Source organism: Heteronotia binoei, chromosome 20 (genome assembly GCF_032191835.1).
Source record: "Heteronotia binoei isolate CCM8104 ecotype False Entrance Well chromosome 20, APGP_CSIRO_Hbin_v1, whole genome shotgun sequence".
NCBI lineage: Eukaryota > Metazoa > Chordata > Lepidosauria > Squamata > Gekkonidae > Heteronotia > Heteronotia binoei.
Genome location: NC_083242.1, coordinates 22220267 through 22238948, shown reverse-complemented (window position 1 = coordinate 22238948; position 18682 = coordinate 22220267). Strand labels below are relative to the sequence as shown.

The following is an 18682-nucleotide window of genomic DNA, read 5'->3' as shown; positions in this document are numbered from 1 at the left end:
TTAAAGATTTTTTAGAGGGGGTTAGTTGTATGCCCAACCAGTTGTTAAGGAGTATAACCTCCGGAGTAACAGGGATTAAAATATTTGTTAAGGAAGAAATATGGGCACAAATTAGTGACCAAAAAGATTTGATTTTGGGACAATTCCACCAACAATGAATATAGGATGTCTTGAAGCCACAGTTCCTCCAACAATCAGAGGATCCATGGGGCAATATATGAGAGAGTTGATGAGGTGTACGATACCAACGAGCGATTAACTTATAGTTTTGTTGAGAGATATTTATTATTTTGGATTGTAGTGTTTCACTAGCCCAGATGGAGTTCCACTGTTCTGGGAAAATAGTAACATTACAATCTTTTTGCCAAATGGTAGTATATGAGGGTAGAGAGATTTCTAGTTTAGTCAAAAGGATTTGATATGGCTGTGAGATGAGACCTTTTGTTTTATTTTTGTTTTTGTTTTTAGGCAGTTGAAGAATCAGGTGTTCAAAATCTGTCGAAGGGTGAGAGATGGACTGGTTCACTTTGAGATCTTGAAGTAAGTGTCTGATTTGGAAGTATTCGAACCATGGTGAAGGCATTAACAATTTTTGGTCTAATTTATCTTTGGGTAAAACTTGTCTTGAGGTGGAGAGGAGATCAAAAAGAAAAACTTTTGAAGAGCTTCTCCAAATTTTATAAGAGGAAGGTAGTTGAGCTGGGGGGAACCATTTTTGACCTATAAAGGAAGAAATGATAGAGTATCCTGGCGCTAAATAACAACATTCAGAGTCCCAAATGGATAAGAGAGCCTTAAGGAAAGGATTTACAAAATGCCCAAGTGGCTGTTCAGATTTCTTGAGCCATAATATTTCATAAAATTTGAGAGGAGAAAAATGAGCCTCTTCTATAGACTTCCAAGGGGGTGGAGGATGATAGTATAATAATTTGACCAATTGAGACAGAATTGTAGCTTTGTAATAGCGTGTAATGTCTGGAACCGCCATACCTCCTTTTGCCTTGGACCTACATATAGTAGTTAATTTTATTCTGGCTTTTTTGTAATTCCAAATGAAAACAGCCAGTGTTTGTTGCCAGGATCTCAGAGTGGTCTGAGGTATCTCTATGGGGAGGGCCTGGAATAAGTATAGAAGTCTTGGGAAAATAAAAGATTTAATAACTTGAATTCTTTCCATCCAAGACAGTTGTAATTTGTCCCATTGCTTTAAGGTTTTAGGAACATCAGACATAGTAGCGGTGTAATTTACTTTCAACAGGTCAGGGAGTTTTAGCGGAATGTTCAAACCTAAATAAGACCATGTTTCTTTGACCCAGTGAAATGGATAGTTTGAAGCTATAGCTTTTTTAAAAGAAGGAAGTAGAATGATTGGGTAAAGAATTGATTTGGAGGTATTAACACAAAGACCAGACAACCTACCAAATTCAGACAAGAGTGTAGAACTAGCTGACAAGGACTGTAAAGGATTGGAAATGTAAAGGACTATTGTCATCCACAAATAAACTAATTTTGAAAGTATGATCTTGAACTACAATGCCCTGAACCCTCGAAGAAGCTTGTATCTTGCTTGCAAGAGGTTCTATTGCCATGGCAAATAGCAGTGGTGAGAGAGGACAGCCTTGGCGTGTCCCTCATTCTAGAAAGGAAGTAGGGGAATGCTGACCATTAATGTGCAAAAGAGCTGATGCACAAGAGTAAAGTGAATTTATGATTTTCATAAATTTTGGCCCAAAGCCCATATATTGTAATACCTTATGTAAGAATTGCAGCTCAACGGTGTCAAAAGCCTTTTCAATATCCAGGGCAAGGATACAAGATTCATGGGGTTGAAAAGCACAGTACTGAATCAAATTAATAATTTGTCTTGTGTTATCAGTAATGTCACAATTTGGGATAAAACCTGATTGATTGACGTGAATATAAGAACCAATTATACAGTTTAGTCTAGGAGTCAAAACTGAAGTAAATAATTTATAGTCATTATTAAGTAAAGATATGAGGCGATAAGACTTAGTATTAAGTGGGTCTCTGTCTCTTTTAGGGATAAGGATTATCTTTGCTTGAGACCATGAGGGAGGCATACGACCTGACTCCATAATGGAATTACATACTGAGGTAAGATGGGGTGTAAGAGAAGGGCCAAATTTTTTGTAAAATTCCGAGGGTAAACCGTCTCTACCCGGAGTTTTGTTGGGTTTGGAAGTTTTAATAGCTGCACTTATTTCTAGAAGGGTTATGGGGGAGTCCAAAAAGCATTGATGCTCAAGAGATAAATGACTGACTGTGTTATGCTCTTTTAAAAAAACGTCAGTTAAGGAGGAAGGAGGATTAGTTGAAGTGTACAGTTGGCCATAGTACTGATGGAAAGTTTCTAAAAAATTTTGGTTAGAAGAATGTACATTACCAAATTGGTCTTTTATAAAATAAATCTGTCTTTCACTAATTTCTTTCCTAAGTTTCCAAGACAGCATTTTTAATGCATGAGGGTGATTGTGCCAATATCTGATTTTTAAAAAGTAAGTTTTTCCTGATGGTAGATATTTCCATCAAATCCAACTTTTTCCTTTCGAGTAAAAGTTTGTGAAAAAAAAATTTTGAACCTGTCAGTTTGTGTTTTTGTTCTAAACTTTTGATATTCTCAAGTATGGTATGTCTAAGTTCTAATTTTCTCTTTTTATAGGCCGAGTTCAAGGAGATACATTTGCCTCGGATGACGGCCTTCATAGCATCCCATACTATGTCTTGAGAGACACCACAGTCAGAGTTGTTTTCAAAATAAAATTTTATCTCTTGGTCAATTTGTGTGCACGCCTCTTGATTTAAAAGAAGTGTTTTATTCAAAGTCCAGTTGAATGTAGGTTTCTCCAGTGGAGTCAAGTTTAAAGTACACTCCAATCAAGCGTGGTCTGAAAGTGTTCTGAGACCTATGTTAGCCTGAGTTATTTGATTTATTGAGGAGGGAGAAATGAAAAAATAATCAATTCTAGTAAAGATGTGTACAGCCGAAAAGTAAGTGTAATCTTTGACACCAGGGTTTTTTATTCTCCAGATGTCACATAAATCAAAATTTTGCAGCATAGCTTGTAAGGGAGGTGAGGAAACAATAGTAGGGGGTGTGATTTAAATGACCTATCCCATAAGGGATCAACAACATGGTCAAAATCTCCCCCAATGATAACTGCCCCTTCTTGAAAAAGGGCAAGTTTGGATAGCATTTCATTAATGAAAGTAAGTTGTGCAGTATTGGGAGCATATAGAGAAACTAAGGTAAATGGAGAGTCATTAAGCATACCTTTTATAAATATGTATCTACCTTGAGGGTCAATTTCTTGAGCCGAAAGCACAAACCGAATACGTTTAGAAAGTAAAATAGCCACACCACATGATTTGGACATCCCAGCTGTAGCGTATTGTGAGTGGAACCATTTTGAGCAAAAGATGGCAGTGTTTGTCGACTTGATATGAGTTTCCTGTAAGAAAAGAAGGTCTGGGTGCAGTTTAGTCAGAGCTGAAGAGAGTTTTTTAGCCGATAACATTGTTAAGGCCTCTACAGTTGAGGGAAATTAATTTTAACTCTGCCATAAGAATAGTTTAATAAAAGGTGGTAGTATTGGTATACAATATGCAAATTGTGAGTCTTGAGAACGTTTCACCAACGCTCTTCTTATTGGGGATGGAGAGCTGTAAGGAGATGAGAACCATCAACAACTGCAGAAAATTAATAGCTTCTTTACAGTAAGCACATACAGTAACTATAATACTAAGGTCAAAGGCAAAGAAAACAGAACTGTAAAAAAACAGATTAACAGCTATTACTTTACCCAATAATAACAAGATAAAGATGTGAGGGACCAAAACCTGGTAGTGAGTTGGGAAAGTCAATATAACATTGAAATGACTCAGACCATACCACCAAAATAGAGGAAAGATTAAATACCAAGAGGTTAGAATGGTGAACCAACTGGTGGGTGAACCAATAATGTAAATGCATTGACTGCACCAAAAGTGATCAAAAGAAACAGGTTGAAACAGCCCAACCAAGGGCATGAACGGTAGGTAGCCTTCTTCCATGTAACAACAAAAAACATAACAATAACAACCAATACAACACAAAATCAACAAAGCTGTTCATTGTCTCTAAATGGAAATAATGGAACTCTGCGCAATACTTTGGATTAGACAAAAAGTGGAGAGCAGAAGGAAGGGACCTCCCGACTGTCCCTGAATGAATATAGCTGAAAAATTAACAAATCCGAACCCTTTATAGTGAGTGACTAGGGACAAATGTAAAAAACAGCGTTATTAAACAATAAAGTGTGTTGGGCATGGCGGAATCAAAGCGAGCACTTTACTTAATGTTGCTTTCTTGACCTGAATGAAAAGAGCAAGTTAGGTGGTCGGGATGGAATGACCTGATTCAAGTCAGTGGCTTGAGGAGGGTCAATGTTAAGTTGCTTGAGGAGTTCACATCCTGAGACAAAGTCAGAAGCTTAAAAACCTCCAAGGAAGGAGAGCCCACCACCTCCTGAGGAAGCCTGTTCCACTGAGGAATCGTTCTAATGGTCAGGAAGTTCTTGGAAAGCCAGTTTGGTGTAGTGGTTAAGTGCGCGGACTCTTATCTGGGAGAACCAGGTTTGATTCCCCACTTCTCCACTTGCACCTGCTAGAATGGCCTTCTGTCAGCCATAGCTATGGCAGAGGTTGTCCTTGAAAGGGCAGCTGCTGTGAGAGCCCTCTCCAGCCCCACCACCTCACAGGGTGTCTGTTTTGGGGGAGGAAGGTAAAGGAGATTGTGAGCCACTCTGTAACTCTTCAGAGTGGAGGGCGGGATATAAATCCAATATCTTCTTCTTCCTAATGTTCAGCCAGAAACTCTTTTGATTTAATTTCAACCCATTGGTTCTGGTCCTACCTACAGAAAACAATTCCACACCATCCTCTATATGACAGCCCTTCAAGTACTTGAAGATGGTGATCATATCACCTCTCAGTCGCCTCCTCTCCAGGCTAAACATCCCCAGCTCCTTCAACCTTTCCTCATAGGACTTGGTCCCAAGATCCCTCACAATCTTCGTCACCCTCCTCTGGACCCGTTCCAGCTTGTCTATATCCTTCTTAAAATGTGGTGCCCAAAACTGAACACAATGCTCCAGGTGAAGTCTTACCAGAGCAGAGTAAAACGATACCATCACATCACGTGATCTGGACACTATACTTCTGTTGATACAGCCCAAAATTGCATTTCTCTTTTTAGCCACCACATCACACTGTTGGCTCATGTTCAGCGTATGATCCACTAAGACCCCTAGATCCTTTTCGCACATACTACTGCTAAGACAAGTCTCTCCCATCCTATAACTAGGCATGGGATTTTTCCTACCAAAATGCAGAACTTTTACATTTATCCCTGTTAAAATTAATTTTATTGGTTTTAGCCCAGTTTTCCAGCCTGTTAAGGTCATCCTGCATCCTGTTTTTGTCTTCTACTGTATTTGCAACCCGTCCCAATTTAGTATCATCGGCAAAGTTAATAAGCATTCCCTCCATTCCTTCATCCAAATCATTTATAGAAGTTGAACAAAACAGGTCCCAGGACAGATCCTGGAGGCACTCCACTTGTCACTCCTCTCCAAGAGGATGAGGAACCATTCACAAGCACTCTTTGGGTGCGATCTGTCAACCAGTTACAGATCCACCTAATGGTAACAGGATCCAAACCACATTTTACCAACTTGTCAACAAGGATAGTATGTGGAACCTTATCAAAAGCCTTACTGAAATCAAGATAAACGACGTCTACAGCATTCCCCTGATCCAGCAAGGTAGTCACTGTCTCAAAAAAAGAGATCAGGTTAGTTTGACATGACTTGTTCTTGAGAAACCCATGCTGGCTCTTAGTAATCACATCCATTCTTTCTAAATGTTCCAGGACCGTTTGTTGATTTGTTCTAAAACTTTTCCAGGTATAGACATCAAGCTGATGGGTCAGTAGTTACCGGATCCTCTTTTTTCCCCTTCTTGAAGATGGAAACAACATTCGTCTGCCTCCAATCTTCTGGCACTTCTCCTGTTCTCCAAGAATTCTCAAAAATAATAGCCAGAGGCTCAGAAATTATATCTGCAAGTTCTTTTAGAACTCTTGGATGCAGTTCATCTGGCCCTGAGGACTTAGATTCATTTAAAGTTTCATTTCCTGTCCTCCTTTACAGAACCCACAAACAGCCTCTTCTGAGGTTATAGTTAATGGCACCTTGGTGACTTAGGGTGGATCTCTACACAGTTTATGTCTCTCTTTCCCAGAACTCAGGGGAACAGAGGGTCTGCAGATCTGCTGCAGGAAATTCTCAAACTCCCTCATCAAACTGATGTTCTGGGGAAACCAGGACACCTAAACTGGTCTAAGAGTGACAAAGGTTTGGGAGTAGGAAACAGCCCCATGGCGCAGAGCCGTAAAGCTGCATTACTGCAATCTAAGCTCTCTGCTCACAACCTGAGTTCGATCCTGGAGGAAGCTGGGTTCAGGTAGCTGGCACAAGGTTGACTCAGACTTCTGTCCTTTCAAGGTCGGTAAAATGAGGACCCAGCTCACTGGGAGGGAAGTGTAGATGACGGGGGAAGGCAATGGCAAACCACCCCATTAAAAAGTATGCCATTAAAACGTCGTGATGTGAAGTCACCCCTCAGTCAGAAATAACTAGTGCTTGCACAGGGGACTACCTTTTTTACCTTTAAGCCACTGGAATACAGGATCATTTTTCAGTCAGCTCCATACACACTTTTCTTTCTCCTCAGGTGTGTTCTTGGGAAGTTTCAGGGCATCCTGTGAAGAGGGGAGAATACACATTTATCAGGTTGCATTTTTACCTAATCAGCTACCAATGATCAACTACCATTGATTTCCAGGCTACAGAGACCAGTTAGTTTCCTTGGATGTAATGCAGCTCTGGAGAAGGGACTGTATGGAATAAAGCTACCCGACTGCCTGCTGCAGCAGCCTTCTGCCCCCACACTCTGGTCTCTGCCCTTAGTCCCACAGCAGCAAAAATCGGGGGGGGGAGGAGAATGATGTCACCTGCCATCATCAGAGAGAGAGGGAAGGAGGGAGGGAGTGATATGTTGGTGAAAAGTGCCATCAAGTCTCAGTTGACTTATGGCTGCAGGGCAGAGATTTCAAACTTACGGCCCACAGGCCACACCTGGCCCGCCCATGGCTTTAGTCATCCCTGTGGCTCTTTTCTCCCCCCTGCCCCATTCCCATCCTCACCCTTTGAAGCTCCAAAGCTGCTGAAGTTCCCACCTGCCTTGTCTTTGCCGGCTTCAGCAGGAAGCTCTTCTAGGCTTGCAAAACTGCAAAGAAAATACGAAATGAATTTTCCATTAAGATCTCTGCACCCAGATAAAACTACTTTGTGCTTGCATCACTCCCAGGGAATGAAGGAAATGACCAGGGAGTGGTGTGCACACGTGGGTGGGTGTGTGTGTGGGGGGGGGGAGACAAATATCCAAACCAAACCAAACAGAAGCTCAGTAAGTGTTTGGGGAAGCACCTTCCTTGGACCTTGGTTCAGGGTAAGGATGCCAAGTCCAATTTAAGAAATATCTGGGGACTTTGGGGGTGGAGTCAAGAGACTTTGGGGTGGAACAAGGAGACACTGGAGGTGGAGCCAGGAGCAAGGGTGTGGCAAGCATTATTGAACTCCAAAGGGAGTTCTGGCCATCACATTGAAAGGGACCACACATCTTTTAAATGCCTTCCCTCCATTGGAAATAATGAAGGATGAGGCACTGTCTTTCGGGGCTCATAGAAAGGGCCCCCTGAACAAAGGCACGTCCTAACAAATGGTGCCTGGCAGCACAAAAAAAAAGAAAAAAATCCAAAATGTTAACAGAAAGAAGTGCAAGGCTGGTGCAACTCCTCTTCCACAAGGCTGGTGCACTCCTCTTCCACATGCAGCCGCCTGGGTGACCTTGGGCCAGTCACAGGTCTCTCAGAGCTCTCTCAGCCCCACCTACCTCACAAGGTTGTTGTGGGGAGAGGAAGGGAAGGAGATTGTAAGTCACTCTGAGTGAAGGGCGGGGCACAAATCCAGTCTCCTCCCCTCCTCCTCCGTGTGCTCTTCAGCAGTTCCTCCTGCAGGCTTCATTGCTGTGTCTTGGGCCTGCAGAGAAATGAGCAGTTCCCTCAGTTCAGCTCTCCAACTGCTCTTTTCAAACTGCCTCAGTGGAAAGACTTTGAAACAATAGTTCAATTTAGTGAGTCCCTTTATAAACAATATGGAAAACCCTTCAAGAGTTGCCAGCTCTTGGTTGGGAAATTCCTGGACCTTTTGAGGGTGGAGCCTGAGGAAGCGAGGGTTTGGGGAGGGGAGGGAGCTCAGCAGTCTACTCTCCAAAGCAGCCATTTCCTTCAGGGGGAACTGATCTTTTTTGACAGTTAGACTTCCAGGAGATCTCCAGGCCCCACCTAGAAGTTAGCAACCCTATTCCTTTATCATAACTCCTAAAGGAGAAATCCTAATATATGATTTCTCCTTGGTCGGGTTCATTGCACATCCACAAAGGAATCAGCACTTCCCTCAGTTGAGCTCCAGGCCTTGTCACACAGCAGGGGCCTAGGAAGGCCTTCTACTGGCTGCCACCACTCTAGTATTGGTCAGCACCCATAACCGCCCTGTATCTTCCTTAATAGTAAATACCTCTTAACCATCACCAAGCAAGGACCCAGGCAGTATAACAACAAAAAGAAGTGTATTATTAGTGCTCTAAAACACTAAGTGGGTGATAATGAGTTTGACACCCCTGTTACTCAGTTAATCATTTTGTAATTATTCTGGGTGGTTCTATAGCACTTTTAGCAGTACCAAGAGTTTGAAATAGATCAATTGTGTACTTCTTGCAGAGGTCCTTGTAACATAAACCCTCTAAAGAACGTGTCCCCAACATGGTGCCCACAGGCACCGTTCCACCCATCAGCACCTTTTAATTGTTTTTAGGAAGTGGGTAACGTCAGTTAGGGCTTTTTCCCAGCAGAGGAGGAGGAGGAGGAGAAGAAGAATTTATATCCCACCCTTCACTCTGAATCTCAAAGTGGCTCACAATTTCCTTTACCTTCCTCCCCCACAACAGACACCTTGTGAGGCAGGTGGGGCTGAGAGAGCTCTCCCAGAAGCTGCCCTTTCAAGAGAGAGCCCTTTCTGCAAGAGCTATGGCTGACTCAAGGCCATTCCAGCAGCTACAAGTGGAGGAGCGGGGAATCAAACCCAGTTTTCCCAGAGTCCACCCACTTAACCACTACACCAAACTGGCTGACTGGCCTTTGGAGACCTGATTGGTTGTGTAGATTAAGAACATAAGAACATAAGGGGGTGAACAAACATGTGGACAAAGGAGACCCGATAGATGTTGTTTACCTTGACTTCCAGAAAGCTTTTGATAAAGTTCCTCATCAAAGGCTCCTTAGAAAGCTTGAGAATCATGGAGTAAAAGGACAGGTCCTCTTGTGGATCAAAAACTGGCTGAGTAATAGGAAGCAGAGAGTGAGTATAAATGGGCAGTCTTCGCAGTGGAGGACGGTAAGCAGTGGGGTGCCGCAGGGCTCGGTACTGGGTCCCATGCTCTTTAACTTGTTCATAAATGATTTAGAGTTGGGAGTGAGCAGTGAAGTGGCCAAGTTTGCGGATGACACTAAATTGTTCAGGGTGGTGAGAACCAGAGAGGATTGTGAGGAACTCCAAAGGGATCTGTTGAGGCTGGGTGAGTGGGCGTCAACGTGGCAGATGCGGTTCAATGTGGCCAAGTGCAAAGTAATGCACATTGGGGCTAAGAATCCCAGCTACAAATACAAGTTGATGGGGTGTGAACTGGCAGAGACTGATCAAGAGAGAGATCTTGGGGTCATGATAGATAACTCACTGAAAGTGTCAAGACAGTGTGCGTTTGCAATAAAAAAGGCCAATGCCATGCTGGGAATTATTAGGAAGGGAATTGAAAACAAATCAGCCAGTATCATAATGCCCCTGTATAAATCGATGGTGCGGTCTCATTTGGAGTACTGTGTGCAGTTCTGGTCGCCGCACCTCAAAAAGGATATTATAGCTTTAGAGAAGGTGCAGAGAAGGGCAACTAGAATGATTAAAGGGCTGGAGCACTTTCCCTATGAAGAAAGGTTGAAACGCTTGGGACTCTTTAGCTTGGAGAAACGTCGACTGCGGGGTGACATGATAGAGGTTTACAAGATAATGCATGGAATGGAGAAAGTCGAGAAAGAAGTACTTTTCTCCCTTTCTCACAATACAAGAACTCGTGGGCATTCGATGAAATTGCTGAGCAGACAGGTTAAAACGGATAAAAGGAAGTACTTCTTCACCCAAAGGGTGATTAACATGTGGAATTCACTGCCACAGGAGGTGGTGGCGGCCACAAGTATAGCCACCTTCAAGAGGGGTTTAGATAAAAATATGGAGCAGAGGTCCATCAGTGGCTATTAGCCACAGTGTATGTGTGTATATAACATTTTTTGCCACTGTGTGACACAGAGTGTTGGACTTGATGGGCCGTTGGCCTGATCCAACATGGCTTCTCTTATGTTCTTATGGAGACCTGATTGGTTGTGTAGATTAAAATAGTGTGGTTCCAGAGACAGCTATCGCCACTATGTCAGTTGTATTCTCTCTCTTATTATTCTTTCCCAGGAGAGAGAGAGACAGACAGACAGATTAAATTACACCTCTTTTCCCCTGCAGTTGGGCATCTTCCCTGTGGATGGCTCCACCTCCTGTGGTAGCCATTTTGTGGTCAGCTCCACCTCTTAGCCATTTTATCGTTGCCCCCACCCCATGTGTCAGAATTCCAAAGGGGCCCACAGGCTGAAAAGAGTTGGGGACTATTGATCTAAGGCAGGGGTGGCCAAGGGTAGCTCTCCAGATGTTTTTTGCCTACAACTCCCATCAGCCCCAGCCAGCATGGCCAATGGCTGGGGCTGATGGAAGTTGTAGTCAAAAACATCTGGAGAGCTACCCTTGGCCACCCCTGATCTAAGGTAAAACTGGGATAGTGTGCTGGTTAAACCAGACCAGGACCTGGGACAGTACTCTTCAGTGAAGCTCAGTTGGTGACCTTGTCTGCCCCCACCCCAATTATACACAGTGGTCTTGGGTGAATTAATATTTTAAAAGATGTCTGGATGCATCCGCCATCCAAAGCGGCCGTTTACTTTTTGTCCTTTCCACAAGGAAAAACACCCAGACCTCAACCAGCTGGTTCCAGACTGGCGACCCAGGGCTGCCTTGGAAACTGATCAGAAAAGCATATACAAACATGCACATCTGCTGCCTGCCCTGGTTCTGTACTCACCCCGTCCTCCAGCTTCCTCAAAGCAGCTCAAAAAGCTACCGTTTTCAAAGCGGTAGCAAATTTCTGAGCCACACGGCAGTCTCCTCTTTGGCGTCTGGACATGGAAGCACATGAGGTAGATTGGAAGTGTGATCTGCTCTAGATGCTCCCCTGGAAAAAATGGCTGCTTTAAAGGGTAGACTCTATGGCATTTTCCCATGGTGAGGCCCCTCCCCTCCCCAAACCACACCCTTCCCTGGACCCACCCCTAAAAGCTCCAGGTATTTTCCAACACAGACATGGTCACCCTATCTCTGGAGATAAGCTCTAATCCTGGGGGATAACCAGATCCCACCTGGAGGTGGCATCCCTGCCTGACAGCCATTTTGTTCAGAAGAACATAAGAGAAGCCATATTGGATCAGGCCAATGGCACTCTGTATCACGCAGTGGCCAAAAACAAGGTGCCATCAGGAGGTCCACCAGCGGGGTCAGAGCTCCAGAAGCACCCCTTTCCCTTGTGGTCCCCCAAGCATCAGGAATACAGAGCATCCCTGCCCCAGATCCTGTCATGATCCTAATGTAACCCTGACTCTACTAGAGGGAGCTACAAAGTAGGGCTTTTCCCTGTAAGGAAACAAAAAAAGTGCAATTTCCCTTCTAGACCTTGTTGATGGGGCTCCATCACTGTTTTCAAGTACTGCAGCAATTTCTGCCACTTGTGGACAATGTTCCCTCTAAGATGCAGAGTCTTGTGAGCAAAAATTCTACTTTGTGATCTACTGGTATTAAAGTTGTGTGCTACTGGCATTAAAGTTGAGAGCTACTGCATAAATGAGTGTGCTCTGGGGCCATTTTTCCCAAGCTAAGACAAAAATATGTGAGCTGGAGGCTAAAAACCTGTGAGCTAGCTCATGCTAACTCAGCTTAGAGGGAACATTGCTTGTGGGTAATGCCTGGTATTCATGATAGAAATGTAGTGAATATTCTATTGGCAGTCTTCCTTGTTCTTTTGCCCTTTCTTCTTCAATATACAATATTTCTTTCATATATATATATATATACAAAATCTTTGTGCATAGGGGGTTATTTGTTGGGTTAACTCTGTCAAGTTATGCAGCAATTTGACATTAAGCTGTGTATTTTCAGGTCCATGCAATCTTATTTGAGTTGCTTCAGTTGTATCTATAATATGTAGCAGAGCCGCCCCTAAAAGGGAGGCATCAGAACCACATCAGGAGCTGAGAAACCAAAAGGGATGGCGTTAAATAAATTTTTCTGCACAGTCCACTGGTTCAGTTGTGAAAAAACTGAACAGGGAACTTAAAACCTCTTTGCACTATGGTGACAAACAGAACTGGATGCCCATTGCTGCAAGGGACACAACTGAAGGCATGCATTAGCAATTACAAAAACTGTCGCAGCCATAAACCCCCAATTGAATAATCAAAGCTGTTTGATACTGGTTAGCAATATGCTTTAAAACCCAAACATCCAATGTGACAATCTCCCACTGCTTCAAACATTCAGACCCCACCCCCACCCCCCACCCAGCAATGTGTTGCAAATCATCATGTAGCAGTCAGAAGTTAGACTTGGACTGCTGGCCTTGCTCTCCAACAGGATGAGTTTGATTGCCCCTGGACACAGCATTCTGCCTCTTCTGATGCTATTGTATTGTAATGTTTTCTAAGACATGATGTGAAAGAGGATGATGCCTAGTTAAGAGTGTTTTCAATAGTGTTGGGCACCGTATTGGCAAAATACTTGACTCTTCCAATGTGGCAGGAATAAATGTAAGGTAAATGGCCCCAAATTGAGCTCCAAAAGAACCTGGGTTTAGGTCCTAGTAGGGAATCACCCTACATTTGGGTGTCATGCAGTCCTGACAGGGGGGACCAGTTCTGCGACACTGCTCTAAGCAGTGGTGTGGACAGTTATTTGCAGGCATCTTCACTGGCAGCAGTCCTGGCAGTGGCATGGACGGGTCTTATGGCAACAGTCCAAGTGGCCGTGAGCCAGTTTGGTGTACTAGTTAAGTATGCGGACTCTTACCTAGGAGAACCGGGTTTGATTCCCCCTCCTCGCAGCTGCTGGAATGGCCTTGGGTCAGCCATAACTATTGCAGAAGTTGTCCTTGAAAGGGCAGCTTCTGGGAGAGCTCTCTCAGCCCCACCCTGTTGTGGGGGGGAAGGTAAAGGAGATTGTAAGCCACTCTGAGACTTTAATTCAGAGAGAAGGGCAGGGTATAAATCTACAGTCTTCTTCTTCAAACATGCGGACTAGGGGCTGAATCAGGCCCCGGGAGAACAAGTTTGCTACATTCTCCCTCTTCCTTGCTTCCTTCTGCATTACAGTTTGCTCAATCACACAGGAGCTACAGAGCAAAGCCTCTATTTTCTCCATTGGCTGAGGGTCCTCCCTTGGGGAGGAAATGATTTGGGGGAGGAAGAGCTTGCTTTGCCAACGTCTTTCAATCACAAAGCAAAGCTACTTCTTCTTCCTGCAGCTGATTTCCTGGGGGTTGCAATGGCTTCTTGCAGCTGTGTCAGTTGGAGGGTTCTTGCTGTAGCAGTCTGAGCAGTGTCAGGGATGATTATTGGTGTTGTGACTTTCCTTGCAGGTCCAGCAGCAGCCGTTACCATGCCTCAATAAGTCCGCATGCACAAAGCAAGCAGTTTTCATTTGGGGGGATTTAAGTTTTTGGAAGACACAGTTTTTGAAAGATGGGATTTTTCTGCACACCTGGGGTGCCCCAAGTGTACAGGAAAATCTTTTTCCTATCTGTGTACCCCCCCCCCCCCATCTGCAGAAATAAGTATCTGCACATAGAGGGCACAGTTGGAATTAAATATATAGACAGATATTGCTAACCTTAGGCAAACAAAAATTTCCATATCAAAAAGTGTGGAACACTCGTAAACTCACTCTTTCTAAGACGCAATGGTCCGAAATTTGGTTTTCAAATATATGTTCTATGAATATAATCAATATTAAGCAATTATCCTTCAAACTGACTCACTGGTTCTTAATTCCAATCAAATGACATCATGTGAACCCGACTATACAGCCCTATTGTTAGAAACAATGCAATCAGAATGGTACATATCTACATAATTGCAAATCCATCCAAAAATGTGGGCGTAAAATAATAGAGCAGATCTAGCAAGTTATGAATTATGAAGTACCACTGCTTCCAGAAACAGCAGTGGTACTCCTAAATTGTGCAATCATAATATTCCTAGAAGCTGCTGGGATCTAATCTCCATCCTTTTAACTGCAGCCAGATTGGTGCTAGATTCAAAATGGAAGGCTAGACAAACTCCAACTACTGTGCAATGGATTAACAAATTATGAGATTTCTCTGTAATGGGAAAGTTATCCTATTAGTCTTTCTGAATCACTTAATTATAATACAAGTTTTGCAGAACCATGGCTTCTGGTTCTGTCATATCTTACCTATAAAAATGGTCTGTATGTGAAACCCCCTACCAAGCACTATCACAATCTAGTTGCTTACTTTTAACCTATACAAGATCACCATACTTACGATAATTTGCATCTGTATATCATTACTCTTCATTATTTAACTCAAATGTAATGATATTACTAGATCCAAGGGGGAAGCCGTGTTGGTCTGAAGCAGAACAAAGTAGGAGTCAAGTGCACCTTTAAGACCAACAAAGTTTTATTCAGAATGTAAGCTTTCGTGTGCTTCAAGCACACTTCATCAGACGAGGAATCAGGTACACTGAGCAGAGCTACATATAGATCAGGGGTGTCAAACTCATTTGTTATGAGGGCCAAATCTGACATAAATGAGACCTTGTTGGGCCAGCCATGTCAGGCTGGGCCATGTGTGTACCTATTTAAGATTTAAAAGATAAAGCTAGTCCCCTGTGCAAGACCAGCCATTTTCACGGCATACTTTTTAACGGGGTGATTTGCCATTGCCTTCCCCAGTCATCTACACTTTACCCCCAGCAAGCTGGGTACTCATTTTACCAACTTCGGAAGGATGGAAGGCTGAGTTGACCTGGAGCCGGCTACCTGAACCCAGCTTCCGCCAGGATCGAATTCAGGTTGTGAGCAGAGCTTATTACTCCAGTACCGCAGCTTTACCACTCTGCGCCACAGGGCTCTTATTTAAGATTAAGTAACAGAAATATAAACTTTATAAAGGACACAGAGAAACACAAAGATTTTTTTTTAAAAAACCTTAAAACGTCAGCACTCAGTCTTAAAGGTGCTTTCTTGGTATTTCTTCAGGGAACTGGGCAAAGGAAGCTCTGGCTCTTTCCTTCCTTCCCCAGGTGACCAGGAGGGGGAGGAGCCTCAGCCAATAGAAGGAAGAGAGGCTTGGCTCAGTAGCTCTGCTGTGTGATTGAGCAAGCCTTCCAAAGCAAGCTGTTCTGTGGAAGGAAGCAACAGAGAGGGAAAAAGAAGCAGCTGCTCAGGGGCCTGATAGGAGCCCTCTGGGGGCCTGATTTGACCCTTGGGCCGCATGTTCAACACCCCTAAAAATGGTAGGCAATGGTTTAGAATGCAAAATGATACAAATGTAAAATCCAACGACAAAATAGTAAAATTAACAAATTGCGCAAACCTTTGATCTGGGTAGCATGAGCACTGTCAGGCCCCACTAGGGCACCGACTGGGGTGGGGGACAGTGTTCCCAGCGCCAGGTTGAGAAACTCCTAGAGATTTGGGGATGGAGCCTGGAGAGGACAGGGACCTCAGTGGGCTACAATGCCATAGAGTCCACCCTCCAAAGGATCCATTTTCTTCAGGGGAACTGAACTTTGTAGCCTGGACTAGAGATGAGCTGTAATTCCAGGGGATCTCCAGGTCCTACCTGGAGGCTGGCATCCCTAAAACCACGCCAGCCAATCATATCCTGCAGAAGGCAGGCAAACAGGACGCGAGAGAACTTTGAACCTTATGCGCACACCTCTCAAAATAAACAAAACCCCAAACTCCATAAATGCAATAAGCAAATCCACGCCTTTCCCGCAACCCCATATGCAGCTAAGCCTCAGCAGCCGGGACTGCGCAGACTCAGTCCGAGCCCAGGCGTCATCTTCGGGGGTTGAAGAAAAAGTCCTTTGGGACGTTCCATTTCTAAGAAAAGGGGGGAGCTCAGGAAATCGATCACTGCCGCCCTTCGAAAAACGCGAATTTGATTTTTTTTTTCCCGAGAGAGCGGTTTACTCTTCTCATCACCTCTAAAAACTCCGTTGGTCTTAAAGGTGCCCCTGGACGGAGACTTCGTCAAACCAACCCCCCACATTTGGCATTGTGGTACGTTCCTTTGCGTCAGAGCGCCAAGCCGCGCTCCGTACGGAAGCCGGGAAGGCCGCGCCGCCTCTCCAGTCTCCTAGGTGAGCGCCTGAAGCTCCTCCCCCTCCAGCTGCCTGGCACTGTCGTCAGCGCTGCCAACGTGGAGCCGGCCGGGGCGAAGGCGGAAGCGGCCTGAGGAGGAGACCGGAGGGCAGCCCTGGGTAGCCGCCGCCTCAGCCTGAGGAGCCTCCGGCCATGGAGAGGACCTTGGAGAAGGTCAGCGCCGGCTCTGGATGGCTGCCTGCCTGCAAGGGGGACCCGGGGCCGCCTCGTGCGTGCCAGGGGGAGAGGTCATGCCAAGGAATGAGCCAGGGAGATCTTTGAGCTGGACAGCCGAGGGTGGCTTTTTAATGGGCTCTTTTTCCGTTTGGAGGGCGGTGGGGCTTGATGGGGGAGATGTGACTAAAGTGAGATGCATGAAGGACCATTAAGAATCAGGTTGGGGGTTAAACAAGTCAATAATCTATGAATCATATGAAGTGTTATTGGTTGTTATGGTGATGAGGGGCTCATTTATAATTTTGAGGGTGGTGGGGTTTGTCATTTCCCACCCCTCCCCCTATTTTTTCATGGTATGCTCAATGGTCGATGGAAGCCAGCTTGAAAAGAATGTCAGCAATTACATGCAATTTGCGTGCTAGATTTAGGTTGTTTGCCGTGCATGGGCACATCCTGGTTGCTTCTCTTGTGGGAACAGTGTGATGCCAAGGTGCCCTAGAGCTTATGTAAATGAAAATTCAAAGGATTGCCCAGGGGCGTGAGGCATCCCAGAACTGTCTGCTTGCCAGGGAGGGAGAAGTAGCTAAAGTGAGGTGCATGAAGGGCCATTAAGAAGGTGGGGGGTGTTAGCGTGATTTTAATAATCTGTGAATTGTGACTCTGTGTTATTTATTATGTTATCTTATTTCCCCCCCAGATAAAATATTCTTTATTAAAGTAAAAGTTAAAATTATAATAAGATTTCGTTTTCAATAGTATGAGTTAATTTTTTACATAAATATAATAAAGAAGGTTTACAAAGTAGGAATAGAAACAAAGACATGTACACAAAATTGTATATGACTGTCAACTGAACTGAGACAGTAGTGAAGCATGATATGATTTGGTGTTTCAGTGATATTTAATTTAAATTGTATTTTAAGTGTTATTTATTATGGTTCAAATGAGGGGTGGCTTTCTAATGGGGGGAGGCTCATTTTAAATTTTGAGGGTGGTGACGTTTGTCTGTCTCCCCTTTGATGTAGGGGGAGGTAGCTAAAATGAGATGCGTGAAGGGCCATTAAGAATCAGGTGGTGGGGTTGAGCGATTTAGTGATCTATGAATCATGAGTGCTGTGAAGTGTTAGTTATTGTGGTTCTTAACACATGCACATGTTTTTCCTTCAAGCAGCACAGGTCAGTGGACAGGCTTTCCCCCTGAAGACCAAAGTGGAGATGGGTTCCACACTTAGGGTTGCCAGCCTTCAGGTGGGACCTGGAGATCCCCCTCAGAATTACATCTCCAGACTACAGAGATCAGCTCCTCTGGATGGGGGACTCTGTGGCTTTGCACCCCACTGAGGTCTGTCTCCAGGAGTTTCCCAACCTGGATCTGGCCACCCTAACCCCCCATCCTCTGCCAGTGACCAGGGGGACCTGGCAGTCCTATCGCATGTATTTGTGGGGTCAATCCTGGCTTTCCCCTGGAAGTGTCCATCCACATAATATATGAGTTCCACTGTGGAAACTGGAGTGTTGTTGAGGTCTGCCCTGACCAGCGTGACATCCTCCTTTCCTTGACTGCCCTCATGCACCATCTCAAAATTACCCTCACAGCAACACTGTGAGGTTGATTAGGCCATTGCAAGTTGCAGCCAAAGTGGTAGGGAACGTGGTTGGAAGGGTCATGTGAATATGAGAACTAGGGAACTAAAATGTTTATTGTGGTTATGATCAGGTCCAGGTGTCAGTCTGTAGAAAAATAGGTGGTGGAGCTCATCCAGGGATTGTTATGCAGTTGCATCTACTATTCA

The 18682-nt window shown here is 44.3% G+C and overlaps 2 protein-coding genes across 2 annotated transcripts in view; one reads left to right on the top strand and one right to left on the bottom strand.

Annotated features, from left to right (window-relative positions):
• MARF1 (meiosis regulator and mRNA stability factor 1) overlaps positions 1–18682 on the bottom strand; it is a 539974-nt gene that overhangs the window by 225183 nt on the left and 296109 nt on the right. The window lies entirely within an intron of this gene.
• Positions 16673–18682, top strand: part of LOC132588265 (pyridoxal-dependent decarboxylase domain-containing protein 1-like) — an 81346-nt gene continuing 79336 nt past the window's right edge. The window contains exon 1 of the mRNA XM_060260625.1: positions 16673–16886. Coding sequence (XP_060116608.1) covers positions 16866–16886 — 21 coding nt within the window. The 5' untranslated portion in view covers positions 16673–16865. The remainder of the gene's footprint in view (positions 16887–18682) is intronic.